This window comes from Bubalus kerabau, chromosome 15, assembly GCF_029407905.1.
Source record: "Bubalus kerabau isolate K-KA32 ecotype Philippines breed swamp buffalo chromosome 15, PCC_UOA_SB_1v2, whole genome shotgun sequence".
NCBI lineage: Eukaryota > Metazoa > Chordata > Mammalia > Artiodactyla > Bovidae > Bubalus > Bubalus kerabau.
In genome coordinates this window covers 83,244,033-83,261,229 of record NC_073638.1, presented here as the reverse complement: position 1 = coordinate 83,261,229, position 17,197 = coordinate 83,244,033, and the positions used below count along the sequence as shown (strand labels likewise).

The window sequence follows — 17,197 nt, the reverse complement described above, 5'->3', positions numbered from 1 at the left end:
CAGGTCAGGAAGCAACAGTTAGAACTGGACATGGAAAAACACACTGGTTCCAAATAGGAAAAGGAGTACGTCAAGGCTGTATATTGTCACCCTGTTTATTTAACTTACATGCAGAGTACATCATGAGAAACGCTGGACTGGAAGAAACACAAGCTGGAATCAAGATTGCCGGGAGAAATATCAATCACCTCAGATATACAGATGACACCAGCCTTATGGCAGAAAGTGAAGAGGAACTAAAAAGCCTCTTGATGAAGGTGAAAGAGGAGAATGAAAAAGTTGGCTTAAAGCTCAACATTCAGAAAACTAAGATCATGGCATCGGGTCCCATCACTTCATGGGAAATAGATGGGGAAACAGTGGAAACAGTGTCAGACTTTATTTTTCTGGGCTCCAAAATCACTGCAGATGGTGACTGCAGCCATGAAATTAAAAGACGCTTACTCCTTGGAAGGAAAGTTATGACCAATCTAGACAGCATATTCAAAAGGAGAGATATTACTTTGCCAACAAATGTCCATCTAGTCAAGGCTATGGTTTTTCCTGTGGTCATGTATGGATGTGAGAGTTGGACTGTGAAGAAGGCTGAGCACCGAAGAATTGATGTTTTTGAACTGTGGTGTTGGAGAAGACTCTTGAGAGTCCCTTGGACTGCAAGGAGATCCAACCAGTCCATTCTGAAGGAGATCAGCCCTGGGATTTCTTTGGAAGGACTGATGCTAAAGCTGAAACTCCAGTACTTTGGCCACCTCATGAGAAGGGTTGACTCATTGGAAAAGACTCTGATGCTGGGAGGGATTGGGGGCAGGAGGAGAAGGAGACAACAGAGGATGAGATGGCTGGATGGCATCACTGACTCTATGGACGTGAGTCTGAGTGAACTCCGAAAGTTGGTGAGGGACAGGGAGGCCTGGCGTGCTGCGATTCATGGGGTTGCAAAGAGTCAGACACGACTGAGCGACTGAACTGAACTGAAGAGAGTGGCATGGCAAATAGATGGGGAAACAGTGGGAACAGTCACAGACTTTACTTTTGGGAGCTCCAAAATCACTGCAGATGGTGGCTGCAACGATGAAATTAAAAGAGGCTTGCTCCTTGGAAGAAAAGTTATGACCAACCTCGACAGCATAATAAAAAGCAGAGATATTACTTTGCCAATAAAGGTCCGTCTAGTCAAAGCTATGATTTTTCCAGTAGTCACGTATGGATGTAAGAGTTGGAGTATAAAGAAAGCTGAGCACTGAAGGAGTGATGCTTTTGAGCTGTCGTGTTGGAGAAGACTCTTGAGAGTCCCTTGGACTGCAAGGAGATCCAACCAGTCCATCATAAAGGAGCTCAGTCCTGGGTTTTCATTGGAAGGACTGATGCTAAAGCTGAAGCTCCAATACTTTGGCCACCTGATGTGAAGAGCTGATTCATTAGAAAAGACCCTGATCTGGGAAAGATTGAAGGCAGGAGAAGGGGATGACAGAGGATGAGATGGTTGGATGGCATCGCTGACTCACTGGACATGAGCTTTAGCAAGTTCAGGGAGATGGTGAAGCACTGGGAAGCCTGGCATGCTGCAGTTCATGGGGTCACAAAGAGTCGGACATGACTGAGCATCAGAACAACAAAAAATCATCAATCCCAGTGGTTATTGCTTTATGCAGGACAAGATCTGAGCTGTCCTTACTAGTTGTCCTTACTGATTCTATGATCTATACCAGTCTTTCTTCCTGATAATCTCAGTGTTTGGGATGAGCATTTTGTTTGCTTGGATTTGTTTAAAGATTTTTTTTCCTGGAAAGAATGCTAAATTGCCAAAGAAATCTTGCTTACTATCCTATAGTTACTTGGCTTCTTTAGATTCTGCCAACTTCTTTGACAACTTGAAGCCTTACCATAGCTTTTCACCTTTTTAGGGTAGTCTTTCTCATGTTACATCTATTCATCCCTTCTGTATTGACTGAAGAGTTAATTCTCCTGAGAAAAGCATTCCGACCAGTCAGTTCAAAGTAGAGTTTTACTATTCACTCTCACGTGGACATCTTGTTCTATTCATAATTAAATCCTTATGTGTGTGTTTGCTTCATGCTTGTCTTCTCCGGTAAACTTCTGCACGTGAGATTAAGAACCATGTTTGTTTTGTGTTGAGTATGAACAGCCAGGGCCAAGACCGACTGAACTCATTTGGGACCAATAAACAGTTGAATGAATAAATAATCCTTATCAGTGAAGCAAATATTCAAGTGACTTAAGGGATGCAATAATTTCTATGATCTATTTGACTTAATGACATATTTCTATCCCTGTTACCCATGTTTAAGTCAATATGGGTTCCTAGAGGCAATGATGTAACTTGATTTTAGCATGATCAAAGAGAATTAGGACAAATTACATTAACATACTCATGGTCTCATGGGTTCCTGGAGGTAATGATGTAACTCAATTTTAGCATGATCAAAGAGATAATGAAGTTATATTAATATACTCTCTATCAATGGTTTCTACCAATAAGCACAGCTGGATCCCTATTGATATATTCATCACTTATTCTCCAATAGTGAGGTTAGGACTTGTCATTGCTCTCATGGGGGCTTTCCCCCTGGGAGTTCCATGGGTGCATAACTCTCTCTCTCTCCAAGTTCTCATATGACTCCATTAGACCTTATATTATAGGTAGCAGACCAAGTGCTGGAGTCCCTTGACCAACATCCAACTCACTGAGATTGTCAATAGTTGTCTAATAGCTATAATGGCCTTTCTCCAAACTGAGATATACTGACAGCCTGCAGTAATGACAAGGGCAAATACCTGCAAATAATGACTTTGACTATGATTATAGTGATGCCCCCTTTCAGGACCCTCCAGGAATTCTCCTATTTTCTCATGACAGAAGTAGTCTTTCACGGAAGCTGCTGTTGCGGGCTACCTTTCTAGTATCTGCATTTTATGATCATATAGAATCTCAAAGCAACTAAGTGACTTATCTGAGAAGAGAGATCAACAGGTGTTACCACATAATTCATATTAGCTACTTCTTATGGAATTACATATTTTTCTCAATATCACCTTGATCCAGAGGACTTTTTCCCTTTTGATCAAAGATTAAGAAGAACATCTCAGTAGAATATCTCCTTTGTTCCATGGGCTGAATTTATGATTTGAGACTCACATGTGAATGTACTGCTTTTGCCTGTTGTATTTTTCAGGGAGCAGGTAAGCCTCTGCTCAGTCTACAGTCTGTATAAATTTGCAGGGTCAGATTTTTCTAGGAAAATACATCAATGCACCTGTCTCCCTTTGATTTATGTTTAAGTCAATATTGAACTTTTTGAAAATGTTATTATGTGTCTGTCACTTTTAACAAGATAATATGGTGCATGCATCATGGACTTTTTAAGGAGAATATGTATTTATCTAATAATGAAATGAAAGGAACAAGAGGCTCTTGGGTTCCTGCTCTGCCATGTGGGTCTTTGTATCACTGGGCCAAGTTGTCAGACTATCTCAATTTCAGTTTTCCCTTTTAGAATATGGAAATATTAGCTATTTCATCTAATCCCAAGGTATTCCAGGTGGCTCCGTGGTTACAACAAACAAACAGACACAAAACAAAACACCGGCAATGCAGGAGACGGACTTGATCCTGGCTCAGGAAGACCCCCTGGAGGAGGGCATGGCAACCCACCCAGTGTTCTTGCCTGGAGAATCCATGGACAGAGGAGCCTGGCGGGCCGCAGTCCACGGGTCTCAAAGAGTCAGACACGACTGAGTGACTGAACAACAACAGTGAGGGATATAGTTATTCTTTATTTCCATGAAGAGAGCATTATTTTTTTCCCTAATTTTGTTTGTTGTTCAGTCATTAAGTTGTACATTTGTCCCTAATAACTAATCATTATTCTGGGTGCCTAATGCCAGTAAAATTTCAGAGTGATGGCTGGAGTCCAGGTTTCCTTATTCCCATAAACTGTCCTTTCTAGTGTGATATTTATACCTCTTATTTCCATGTACTTCTATAATTGCTGTATAAGCCTGAGTCTTCCTCATTCCTCTCTCTCTGTTTCTTCTCTTTTTAAATGTTGTCATGTTTTCTCCAGATTACATTGAATTTTCAAATTGAAATCAAATTTCATACTCTTAGAAGCTCACAGGAAGCTTAAGCTAAGATAAAACAAATTATTATGAGTAACAAATGAGTTATGAGTCATTAATGGTGCAAAAAGGCGGCATCTAGAGAGGAGAAGTTGCTTAAGACTCTGTGTAAGTTTTAAAACTCGTGTTATTCTTTGAAGAATAAATTTGCATTTTATCAAGGACATAGAGCATCTTGTCAGGAAGAGTGCACTTTTTAAGTATCTCCTGGATACCATTTATTTTAAGTGGCACAATCCATGAAAAACTTCAAAGAAATGAGGTAAAAAAAAACCCGCCAATAATTTGAAGACTTTTTATAATTCTTATTCTCACCATTAGATTAATTTTATTGCAACAATGTACCTGAAACTAGCTTTTTTGCACCCCCCCACCCCATAGGAAAATGCTGGTTTAAGAATCACTCCTCCACTTTGTTGAGAAGAAAGAGGGTTACAAAATAAAATAAAATGAGATTCAGTATATCTCCCTCCCCAGATATAGGGACATCTAAGAAGAGTATTGATTGGAGAAGGCAATGGCACCCACCTCCAGTACTCTTGCCTGGAAACTCCCATGGACGGAGGAGCCTGGTAGGCTGCAGTCCATGAGGTCCCTAGGAGTCAGACCCGACTGTGCGACTTCATTCTCACATTTTACTTTCATGCATTGGAGAAGGAAATGGCAACCCACTCCAGTGTTCTTGCCTGGAGAATCCCAGGGACGGGGGAGCCTGGTGGGCTGATGTCTATGGGGTTGCACAGAGTTGGACACGAGTCAAGTGACTTAGCAGCAATAAGAGTGTCGATTAAGGTAAGTAAGAACAAAGCAGATGTCTTCTCTGGATAATAAGGCCTCCCAGTCTCCTTACCACTGAAAGCTTGTTGTTGAGATGTGAAAGATGTAGGAATTCTTGTCCTCTGGAGGAGATGAATGCAATCTGGGCCCAGTGATGAGGTTTGATCACTCAGAGCTTTTGTGTAATCAAGTTTTATTAAAGTACAAAAGAGATAGAGAAAGTTTCTGACATAGACATCAGAAGGGGGCAGAAAGAGTGCCCTCTGCTAGTCGTTAGTCAGATGTTTTATGTCTGTTACAAAGCTGAGAAATCTCAGGAAAGCCCTCAATCCCTGTTAAATACTGTCCACAGCTCTTTATATCTCTCTTCTTAAGCCCAGCAGACCCTCCTTCCCAACTCCGTAAATCATTCTCTTCCTTCTGGAATCTAGAGTCAGTCATCAGCATAACCTAATATACAGTAACTTTGCCTCCTTCTCCTAATATAACCTTAACTTTACATTAACTACTTGTCCAGCTGAAATATGTGTTCTGAGATAAGGCTTCCCTAGCAGCAATCTCAGTGGTGAAAATTTTCTTACCCACTTTCCTCTTAACGCTGTATTGTTCCATGATTTTGAATTTGTAATATTTTCATACTTTGACTTTTTTTTTTTCTCCAAGCTTTTTCCTTAAGTGATCTTACTTAGTTTTGTGAATTCAATATGATATGAGAGGGTTAAATCAATACCAAATGGCCAACATAGTTGGAATTAAAATCTGATGCAACTAGCTTAATTATTTATGCAGCCCTTCTAAGCTAGATGGCCAGAAGGAATCTGAAATTCACAAAGCCTAACCTGCAATTGTCTTTCATGTTCTTTCTCAAACATCTGCTTCTTCTACACCATTTCCTATAGGACTATACAAAAAATGGAATCATTATTGTTCTTTCTCTGATGCCCACATTCAATGTATCAGGAAATCCAGCAAGCTCTACGTTTGAAATGCACTCAGAATTGGGGGATTTCTCACTGAGAGCCTGCTCCAAGCCATCATTAACTGTTGCGTAGATTAATAAGATGAATACAAAGAATAATGAAATGGGTGAAAGCATAGTAATCCAGACTTCATTCTTACATGCAATCTTTCCTTGTGACACCTACATTTTGTGTCCCTAGATACATTTTGTCACTATCTTCTAAGAATATTTACATTGATTGAATCCTGTTAAGCGCCAGGCGATATTGTAATATCCACTTGACACATTAAGAAATTGAGGCTCATACACTCTAGTTAATACTCAAGATGACTCAGAAAATAATCAAATCTTACTTGGCATAGCTGGACTGTGCACAACTTGAATAAAAGAGGACTATCGTTTGAAAAATTGCAGAAAGTATGGATGAATATGAGACTGAAAGGATTTGGGGAAAGAAGCAAATGAATGAGTGAGCATATAGAATGCTCAATTTCACAGTTATCTGGAATTCTTCAATAGCAACATATGCTCTGTAATCAATACATAGACCATTAACTCTGTCCTAGTTGTAATGTGTGAAACCCTACAATGCCAGTTTGCATTATCACTTCAGCTTGATAATGAGTTCAAGAGAAAACTGATGGCCAACTGATATTGAGTAACACCCAGAGTCAGTTATCTAGTGCAAGGTGCAGCTAGAATTGCATCCAAGTGTCCCTAGCCTGGAGTCACACCTTAAACAATTACTCTCTGATGTCTGAATTTCTATAGTATCCCACTGCCTGGGAATTGCACATTCTATGTATCCTATTATCCTCTGAGACTACTAAAACCTAGAAAATGATATATTGAAATTTGTGTCTCTAGAATATAACATTGTTCTTGATATAACGGTCTTCCCTGTAGCAGAAAGGGTAAAGAATCTGCCTGCTACACAGGAGACCTGGGTTCGATCCCTGGATTAGGAAGATCCTCTGCAGAAGGGAATGGTGATTCACTCCAGTCTTCTTGCCTGAAGAATCCTGTGGACAGAGGAGCCTGGCAGGCTACAGTCCATGGGGTAGTAAAGAGTCGAACATGACTGAGCAACTAACACTAAACTTGAAACAATAGTGATTGCAGTGAAATGAATTAAATTATAGTAACCTATTTTATTGCATGAATTTCTTTGTTTTTGAAAATATGAATTGGGAGGCTAAAAAAATCTCATTTAACATTTATTTTTATTTTTTGGCCACACTGAATGGCATGTTGTATTTTAGTTCTCTGACCAGGGATCAAACCTGTGCCCTTGCTTTGGGAGCATGGAGTCTTAACCACTGAATCTCCAGTTAAGTCCACTAACAAATCTCATTCTAAGAAATCTCTGCAATCATCGTGTAGATGTCTGTTTACAATTCTGAACTTAAGATTCAATCATTTATAAGGATAGATGATTGGGTTATATTATCTTAAAAATTCTTCAAGCTAGAACATTCTGTGTTTCTACCATTATTTAAAAATTAACTTTTGTTGTTATGTCCATGTTAAATTGAGCAAATTCTGCTATAAGGTATTCCTTATATAGTTATACAGTTATACAATTACAACCCAGATCCTCTTGTCTCATTGATACAGTGCATCTTCATAATGCATAAATAACCCCCATGGAGAATAGTACAGTCATGACTGAGTTCATTCTTGCCGGGATAACTGATGACCCACAACTGCAGATCCCACTCTTTCTAGTGTTCACACTCATCTACCTCCTCACTCTGATTGGGAACCTGGGGGTGATCACGCTGATCCTGCTGGACTCTCGTCTCCACACTCCCATGTACGTTTTCCTCAGCCACCTCTCCCTGATGGACTTTGGTTACTCCACAGCCGTCACTCCCAAAGTGATGGCAGGATTCCTCACGGGAGACAAGGTCATTTCCTACAAAGCTTGTGCCACTCAGTTTTTCTTTTTTGCTGTCTTTCTCGCTGTGGAAACTTTCCTCTTGGCTTTAATGGCCTATGACCGTCATGCAGCGGTGTACAAGCCACTCCATTACACCAACATCATGACACCAAGAGTGTGTGCCTGGATGGTCGTAGCGGTCTACGTCCTCGGTTTTCTAGTGGCCTCTGTGAACACTTGGAATGCGTTCAGTCTCTCTTTCTGCAGATCCAACGTGATTGATCACTTTTTCTGTGATGCTACTCCTGTCCTGGCTCTCTCATGCTCAGATAACAACAGAAGCGAGATAGTGTTTTTTGTTTTGGTGAGCTTCAATATCACCTTTACTCTCCTGATCATCTTGATCTCTTACCTGTTTATCTTTGTCACCATTCTGAGGGTGCGCTCATCTGAAGGACATCAGAAGGCCTTTTCCACCTGTGCGTCCCACCTCACTTCCGTCTCCATCTTCTATGGGACAGGCGCCTTCATGTACCTACAGCCCGGCTCCCGCCATTCCATGAGCACAGACAAGATGGCATCTGTGTTCTACGCCATAATTGTCCCCATGCTGAATCCGCTGATCTATAGTCTGAGGAACAAAGAGGTCAAGAGCGCCTTAAAACAGGCTGTGCGGAAAGCAACGTCTTCTATAAGATTCATATCTTAATTATATAGAAACAACAGTAGTGTGGTTCATATACTTGCTAGGGAAAATACTGACTTGCTAGGTCAATAATTATCTAAATTTTTACGTCCTTTCTCAAGTTCTTTTTGAGTCTAGTAAGCAAACATGTGGACAAAATGAGTTCTCAGGAATAATAACTTTAAGAGAATCAACCATGAACCTATAATTTATATTTGAAATTTTCTTTTAAACAATTTTTACTACATACTTGTTTCCATAATTACCCACATTCATATGGATATTTATGCTTATATGCATATTTAAGTACATGCCTACATGCATCTTACCAATGTAAACCACATGCAACTCACACACTCATGAGTGAACAGAAAAATGAGTTCAAGAGACAAATGGAACTTGTCTAGTTTTATAGTATAGCCTGAAGCAATGGTTTTGGTGTCTGATAAGGCTGTGGCACCCCACTCCAGTGCTCTTGCCTGGAGAATCCCATGGATGGAATAGCCTGGAAGGCTGCAGTCCATGGGCTCTCACAGAGTCGGACACGACTGAGCAACTTCACTTTCACTTTTCACTTTCATGCATTGGAGAAGGAAATGGCAACCCACTCCAGTGTTCTTGCCTGGAGAATCCCAGGGACGGGGGAGCCTGGTGGGCTGTCGTCTATGGGGTCACACAGAGTCGGACACGACTGAAGTGACTTAGCAGCAGCAGCAACACATTCTTAAAATTAATCTGTATGTTTTTAAATAGAAATAAACATTTGGTATGTGAATTAAACACACACACACACACAACTCTTTATTTGAAGATATTTCATTTTAATACTTAATATTTGTCCCAAATATCCTTTGCTCTAGGTTTACTACATAATGCTTTTGTCTTATTCTTTTTTCAATGATAATAAACATCATTATATAACCTCTTTTTAAAACGTTTTCTTTCTTTATTTCTTTATGGCTCTTCTGAGTCTTCATGGCCTCGTGCAGGCTTTCTCTAAATGTGATGAGCAGGGGCTTCTTTTCCGTGCGGTGCACAGGCTTGCCATTGTGGGCATCTCTGGCTTCGGAGTGCAGGCTCTATAGGCTGGGCTCTGCAGTTGCAGCTTGAGGCCCTAGAATGAAGGCTCAGTAGTTGTGGCTCACAGGCTTAGTGCTTGGCAGAATGCGAGATCTTGCCAGACAAGGGATGGGACCCTCACCCTCTGCACTGTTAGGCAGACTCTTAACCACTGGACAACCAGGAATGACCCCATATGAGCATCTTTATTTAGCTCAATTTTCATCTTTATTGACACATTACCCATATTATCATCTTCATGTGACAATTTTAATGAAAAAAGAATAGCAGAGTATAAGATAAGGAACTAATGAAAACATGTTTTAATGCACTGAAGTAAAAATAACAACTTTTAAGTTTACAGTAAGCCTTGACTCTTTGTCTTCAGATGCTCAGCCCAGGACACATTTTATGTTCCTTCCTTCCTGTGGACAGTCAGGTCACCAATGGACAGATCTCCATTCAGGCTCAAATTGGAGGCTGAACTGACTGATACTTACCATACTCTAAGAATAACCTAACTTAGTTTTTAAATTTGGGTATATTAGAACATTAAGACTCATTCAGAGATATGATGATAGTTATAAAGATATCTTTTACAAAGAGAACAGTATCAAATTAATTGAGTCTAAAGAGAATTTCTTTGAATTATCCTCTGGGCTCCAAAATCACTGCAGATGGTGACTGCAGCCATGAAATTAAAAGACGCTTACTCCTTGGAAGGAAAGTTATGACCAACCTAGATAGCATATTCAAAAGCAGAGACATTACTTTGCCAACAAAGGTTCGTCTAGTCAAGGCTATGGTTTTTCCTGTGGTCATGTATGGATGTGAGAGTTGAACTGTGAAGAAGGCTGAGCACCGAAGAATTGATGGTTTTGAACTGTGGTGTTGGAGAAGACTCTTGAGAGTCCCTTGGACTGCAAGGAGATCCAACCAGTCCATTCTGAAGGAGATCAGCCCTGGGATTTCTTTGGAAGGACTGATGCTAAAGCTGAAACTCCAGTACTTTGGCCACCTCATGTGAAGATTTGACTCATTGGAAAAGACTCTGATGCTGGGAGGGATTGGGGGCAAGAGGAGAAGGGGACGACAGAGGATGAGATGCCTGGATGGCATCACTGACTCGATGGACGTGAGTCTGGGTGAACTCCGGGAGTTAGTAATGGACAGGGAGGCCTGGTGTGCTGTGATTCATGGGGTCGCAAAGAGTCGGACATGACTGAGCGACTGATCTTATCTGATATGATGTAGTGGGTTTTCCTGTGAATATTTTTTCTAGGCTAAATGAATTAGAATACATATATATATAAAATATATGAAAGTGTATATTTATTTCAAGGTGTAGTACATCTTTTTTTTATGTGATGTCTGAAATCTAGCATCAAGGGCTCCTGTGGTTTGACTTGAAGGGCCAGCACGTCCTGTTATGGAGTAACAGAGATAATTAAGTATATATCCCTCAGAACCAAGTGAAATATCATAGGAATAGATTATCTCTCCTAGTAGGGAGGGACTATCACCTTTTACGAGAAAAGGGACCAGGTTCTTCATTTTATGTGAGTTATCCTTATAAAATGGGAAAACCTCCCTGGAGATTTAAGGGCAAAGAATCATTTTTGGCTATGCAATTTGAAGATCCCAGTGGAAAAGCAAAGATATTGAGTCCCTTGATAAAAATGTTTAGTAATTTTAAGTTGGCAAGGGCAGAGTGTTAAACCCAGAGCAGAACCTTCTAAGCACAAGGTCTGAGTGACGGCAGTGGATTCTTGCTCATGAAGTGAGCCCTGAAGAGTCCTCCCCTTCTTAGATATAATTTCTTAAAAATTACAACCATTAATTTTTAAAATTAAGTTAGTCTCCACTTTTTAGGTCATCGTGAAAATGCAAATCAAAATAACAATGAAAGAACACTGCACATTTTTCGAAATGGCCAAAGTCCAGAACACTGACAACACCAAATGCTGCTAAAGATGTGAACAGCTGAAAAAATATTACCATCTTGAGGAAAGGGATTTCTGTGGAGCACATTTTGAGACAAGTAGCCTTATTGCGATCCACTTTTGACCATATATCAGCTCTTCTGTACTGTGTATGAACACCCTTCTTAGCAGAAAAGCATACAGCTTAAATGTAATATTAATACTTAGTATTTCTAAAGCCTGAATTCTCACATTTACCTCTGCTTTGTGTTTTTTCCAAGTTACTTAACTTCTCAAATGTGTTTATTTTTTTCTTTCTCATTTTTAGAAGGCAATCATAATAATGTCTACATGGGAGTTTTTTGTGAGTGCTGTATTAGGTAAGGCCTGGCATATATGTTCAACAGCCATATACTATATTATGTATGTTATTGGCATAACATACATGAAAAAGTGAAAGTGAAAGTCGCTCAGTCATGTCCGACTGTTTGCAACCCTTTTTCCATGGACTGTATAGTCCATGGAATTCTCCAGCCCAGAACACTGGAATGGGTAGCCTTTCCCTTCTCCAGGAGATCTTCCCAATCCAGGAATCAAACCCAGGTCTCCCACATTGCAGGTGGATTCTTTACCAGCTGAGCCACAAGAGAAACCCATAGCATACATAATACTATATTATATATATATATATATATATATATATATATATATATATATATACACACATACACACACACACACACCTATGCATTATACTACTAATGAAGGCAACATTACAGTCATTCTAAATGCTAATGGCACCTGATTGGCAACCCACTCCAGTACTCTTGCTTGGAAAATCCCAGGGACAGAGGAGCCTAGCGGGCTGCTGTCTATGGGGTTGCACAGAGTTGGGCATGACTGAAGGGACCTAGCAGCAGCAGACCATAATCATCACATTTTATTTGCAGCATAATAATTTGTATGCATTTTTTATATTCCAGTTTAAAATGTAAGCTTCTGTATTTCTGGGAAAAAAAGGTTTTAATATGTTGTGTGTTCTTAAGGAATCTCTGTATGTTAATAAAAGAATAACAATAACCATAATAACATTTTTGATTGATTATCACTTTAGGCACTGCAATGAGATAACACATAAAAATTACCTTCCAAGCATATTATGATACAATGATGTATATAGTAGCATCAGGTTAATCTTATGAAAATGTTAAAGGTTTCATAGTACAAAGGATAGAATCTGGTGTTTAAATTTAGTTACATCTGTTTGCACTTTATATGCTCATATGTCTGGTGCTATATGGATAGTCTGCACCATGAACTTAGAAGAAAGATTCTAATGCATCTCTGGTAATAAGAGTAGAACTGTTTCTACCAGGACAAAAACAATAAACACCAAATATTGTTAGTCTATTACTTATTGAAAGATATGTGCAGCCTGAATACTTTGGTGTATGAGAATTCTATTTGGTCATTTCTCAATAGAGTAGATATTAACCACCCCAAAATCACAAGGTAAATCCTAGGAATTACTCTATTGGAGCTTTTAAAACTCACAGGCTGTTGGGAATAACTTTAAATGTGATGGATTCTCCCTGAGAAATAGGATATGACTTGGCACACAATGATACAGATTCCTAATGAGTGAGAATAAAATGTACTCCAATCTGAAACTAATTGCCAACCCCAGTGGTTTTTCCTCTATGTAGGACAAGAGTTGAATTATTCTTACCAGTTGTCCATGCTTTTCCTACAACCCATACCAATCATTCCACCTGATAATTTTGTTTTGTTTTTACATTAGTTTATTTTAGTTGTCCTCCTGATAATTTTGACATTTGGGATGAGCATTTTTGTTTGTTTGCATTTGTTTATGAATTTTATTCTGTGACAGACACTGAAAACAAACTTCCAAGGAACATGTCTTGCTAACTGTGGGCAATCCCTCTGGCTTATTTAGATTCTGACAACTTCTTTGACAACTTGAGTCCTGACCATAGCTTTACCCTTTGTGTAGTTTTCCCCATGTACATTTATTCATCCTTTATGTATTAGCTGAGGTGTTGCTTCTCTTGAGAAAACATTCTGGCCTGTCAATTTAAGGTAGATTTTTATCTTATATGGGTACCTGCTCCATTTATAATTTTACATCCTTCTCTCTGAGTTTGTTTCATGTTTGTCTTCTCCAGTAAACCTATGCATATGAGACTAGGCACATGTTTCTTTTGCCTGGATATGAACACCCAAGGCTAGGACTATGGTTCAACTCATCTGGGACCAATACACAGTTGAATAAATGATAATTCTAATTAATAGTTCAAATATTTCAGATGAAATAAGGCATGAAATTCTTTCTGGGATCCATTTGGCTTCATGGCAGACCTCTCTCCCTATCCTCCCATGTTTATGTCAATACTGGGCCCTAGAAATAAAGATGCAACTTGATGTTAGCATGGTCATAGAGAGTTAATACACATTATGCTAATACACTCATGACCTCCCTCAACAAGCAGAGCTGGATTCTTATAGACACATTCATTACCTGTTCTCCAGTAGTGAGACTAGGACCTGTTGCTCTCATGGGAACTTTGTCCCCTGAGAAGTCCATGAGTTTATAACGTTCTCTCTCTCTTCCAGTTTCCAATAATTCCATTTGGCCTTATATTATAGGTAACAGACCAAGTGCTAGAGCCCCTTGACCATTCATTCATTTAAATGATTGTCAGTACTTGTCTAACAGATATGATGGCCTTACCCAGACCGAGATGTACAGGGGGGCTGCAATAATGACCAGGGCAAATAATCATGACTTTGATTGTGGTGATCACCGTTTTCAGGACACTACAAGGATTCTCTTCTTTTCTCATGACAGCAGTAGTCTTTCAGGGAGGGTGTTGTTTTGGGGCTGCCTTTCCAATATCTCCATTTTCTAAATGAATATATAGTGGCTTAAGGAAATTAAGTGATTTATTTATTAAGAAGAAGAAAGATCAGCAGCTCTTACTGTGCAAGTCATGTTAACTACTTTTCTGCCATTCAGTAGTTTTTTTTTTTTTTTCAAAATTTCTATTTACTGTGAAGAACTTTTTCCTTTGGTCAAAGACTCAGAACATTTCCGTAGAATGTTTGTTTTCTTTTATGGACTGAATTTCTGATTTGAGACTCATATGTGAAAGTGTTGAATTTGCCTGTTCGTTGTCCAGGGAGCCAGGTAAGCATCCAGTTAAATCTGCAATCTGTATAAATTTTCAGGGCAGAGGTAACCAGGAAAACACATCAAGGCACCTGTTTCCATCTCTATTTATTCATAACTGAATACTGAACATTTTGAATGGAATGTTACTATGTGTCTGTAATTTTAAAATAAGAGACTGTGTTACCAATGCCATAGAAATTCTTAAGGAATTCTTAAGGAGGATATGCATTTATCTTGTTAAAACAAACAAAAGAAACAAGAGGGTCCCGAGTCTCTGCCTCCCCATGCTTGACTATGTAGAATTTAAACAAGTTGGTAAACCTTTCTCATTTTTAAATTTCCTCTTTGGGGATATGGTAATTGGTAATTTTAGCTCCATTGGCTAATCCCAATGTCTTTGCATCTCAACTGGAAAAATATGAAAATCTGGAGAGCACGTGACAGTGTTTATGAAAAGAGGAGGAATAGAGAGTGATAAATATGAGGGGTTCAGGCTAACAGACCCGTAGTAAAAATGCACTGAAAGAAGAGGTGTAAAAATCACGTCAGAAAGGAGAATTTACAGGAATGAGGAAACCTGGATTTCAGTTTCATTCTTTTTTTAAAAAATATTTGTTTTTGTTTGTTTCCCGGCACCAGGTCCTAGTTGTAGCACAGGATCTTTAACCTTCCTTGCCGCATGCAAACTTTTATTTGCAGCATGTGGGATCTGATTCCCCAACCAGGAATCAAACCTGGGCCCCCTGCATTAAAAGTGCAGAATCTTAGCCAGGGGATCACTAGGGAAGTCCCCCAGTTGTCATTCTGAAGCTTTGCTGTCATTAGACACCCAGAATTATTAACTATTAGATATATTGTCTGGTGAACTAGACTGTAAATTAGATCATGGTACCATCCCACTGATCTGAGGGACAAAAATGATGCTCTCTTCTTGGGAATAAAGAATAAGAATATATCATAATAATGATCATTGTATATAACTGTCTTCATCTTATACACTTTCTGATCAGGGAATATATATATATATTCTTATGTCATTGTAAACCTTAGAATTAGGACACAACTGGATATACTGTAAGCACTTACTTAGTACTTGGAGAAAGAATAAATGTTGGATGAATAACTGCACAAATTTCAGCACTCTATGTGGCTTATTAGTTGAGGTTACTCAAAACTTATGCAACTTTTAGGTGTAGAAGTATTTTTTTTAAATCTTTCTTTCTGGAGAGAGGGAGAGGAACTAGATGGTATACTTGTGTGGATATCATCCTTATCACTTGGCTGGGATTCTGAAAGATAGTGTATTAAGCAAATTACCACTGGCTAATTGTATGTTTGATTCCCAAAGCTAGGCTTTTTACCTCTTACACTGCCTGTGAATGATGAACTCAAGAAATCATCTCACTCATGAATAAGCCAATATAATAATTGTTTTGTGCCAAGTGCTGGGATAGAGAGTTTAGATATATATAAAATATTAGGAGAATATGTTTTAGTGATCAAGAGCTCAGGCTTTGACATGACTTCAAATACCAGCTCTGCTACTTGCTAGCTTTATGGACGGCAGTGTGTAATTCCTTGTCAGCAAGCTTCAGCTTCCCCATACGTGAAATGGGAATAATATCTCCCATGATTGGGAGATGAGTCAATGTAGATATGCACAATGTTATATGGTGTCCAGAAAATAGAAAGCACTCAGTAGTTTTAACTCTCATAGTTTAATTCATTACGTTTCTCTACTTATACAATATAGATGATCTGTATGGTGGATGAAGCTTAAATTAGGATAAAACAAATACGAGTAACAAAGTAACAAGGGTAACCTATGGCGCTCCATAGGTTATAACGGAAAGGCACTGTCTAGAGAGGAGGAGTTGCTGAAGATTTCATGGGAGTTTTGAAACCCCTGTTATTCTTTGAAGAATGAATTTGAATTGTAATTGAGGGCACATAGCTTCTTGTGCACTTTTTAATTATGTCCTGAACACCCAATATATGCTGATCTGATCCATAAAAATCCTTAAAGAAAGACTGCTGAAAGGTCAATACATGATTCAAAGATTTTTATAATTCTTATCAGTAGATTAAAGTTATCACAACAATGTGCCTGAAACTATTTTGTCTCCCTTGTAGGAAAATGCCCAATTAAGACACACTACTTTACATTATTGAGAAGAGAAATGGTAAAAAATAAAATGAAATGTTTCCAGTATATTCTTCCTCCCCCAATTTATGGACATCTAATATATGGGCTTCCTTTGTAGCTCAGTTGGTAAAGAATCTGCCTGCAGTACAGGAGACCTGGGTTTGATCCGTGGGTTGGGAAGATCCCCCTGGAGAATGAAATGGCAGCCCACTCCAGTATTCTTGCCTGGAAAATCCCATGGACAGAGGAGCCTGGTGGGCTGAAAGAGTCGGGCATGACTGAGCAACTAACACTTACTTACTTAATATATGAGTATTGACTTAGGTAAACAATAAACAAGAGGGTATCTTCTCTGGATAATAATGCCTCCCTGTGACCTCCCTAACACCACCAGCAGGGTCAGGAGGCTTCCGTCAAGACCTTCACCCTCCC

The 17,197-nt window shown here is 39.2% G+C and overlaps 1 protein-coding gene across 1 annotated transcript; it reads left to right on the top strand.

The window, feature by feature from the left end:
• The first annotated feature begins 7,322 nt into the window (after window positions 1-7,322).
• On the top strand, window positions 7,323-8,469 carry LOC129627712 (olfactory receptor 5B12-like). The gene has a single exon (XM_055547214.1). It carries the CDS (start codon window positions 7,525-7,527, stop codon window positions 8,467-8,469), a length of 945 nt encoding a protein of 314 aa, XP_055403189.1. The 5' UTR covers window positions 7,323-7,524.
• The last annotated feature ends 8,728 nt before the right edge of the window (window positions 8,470-17,197 follow it).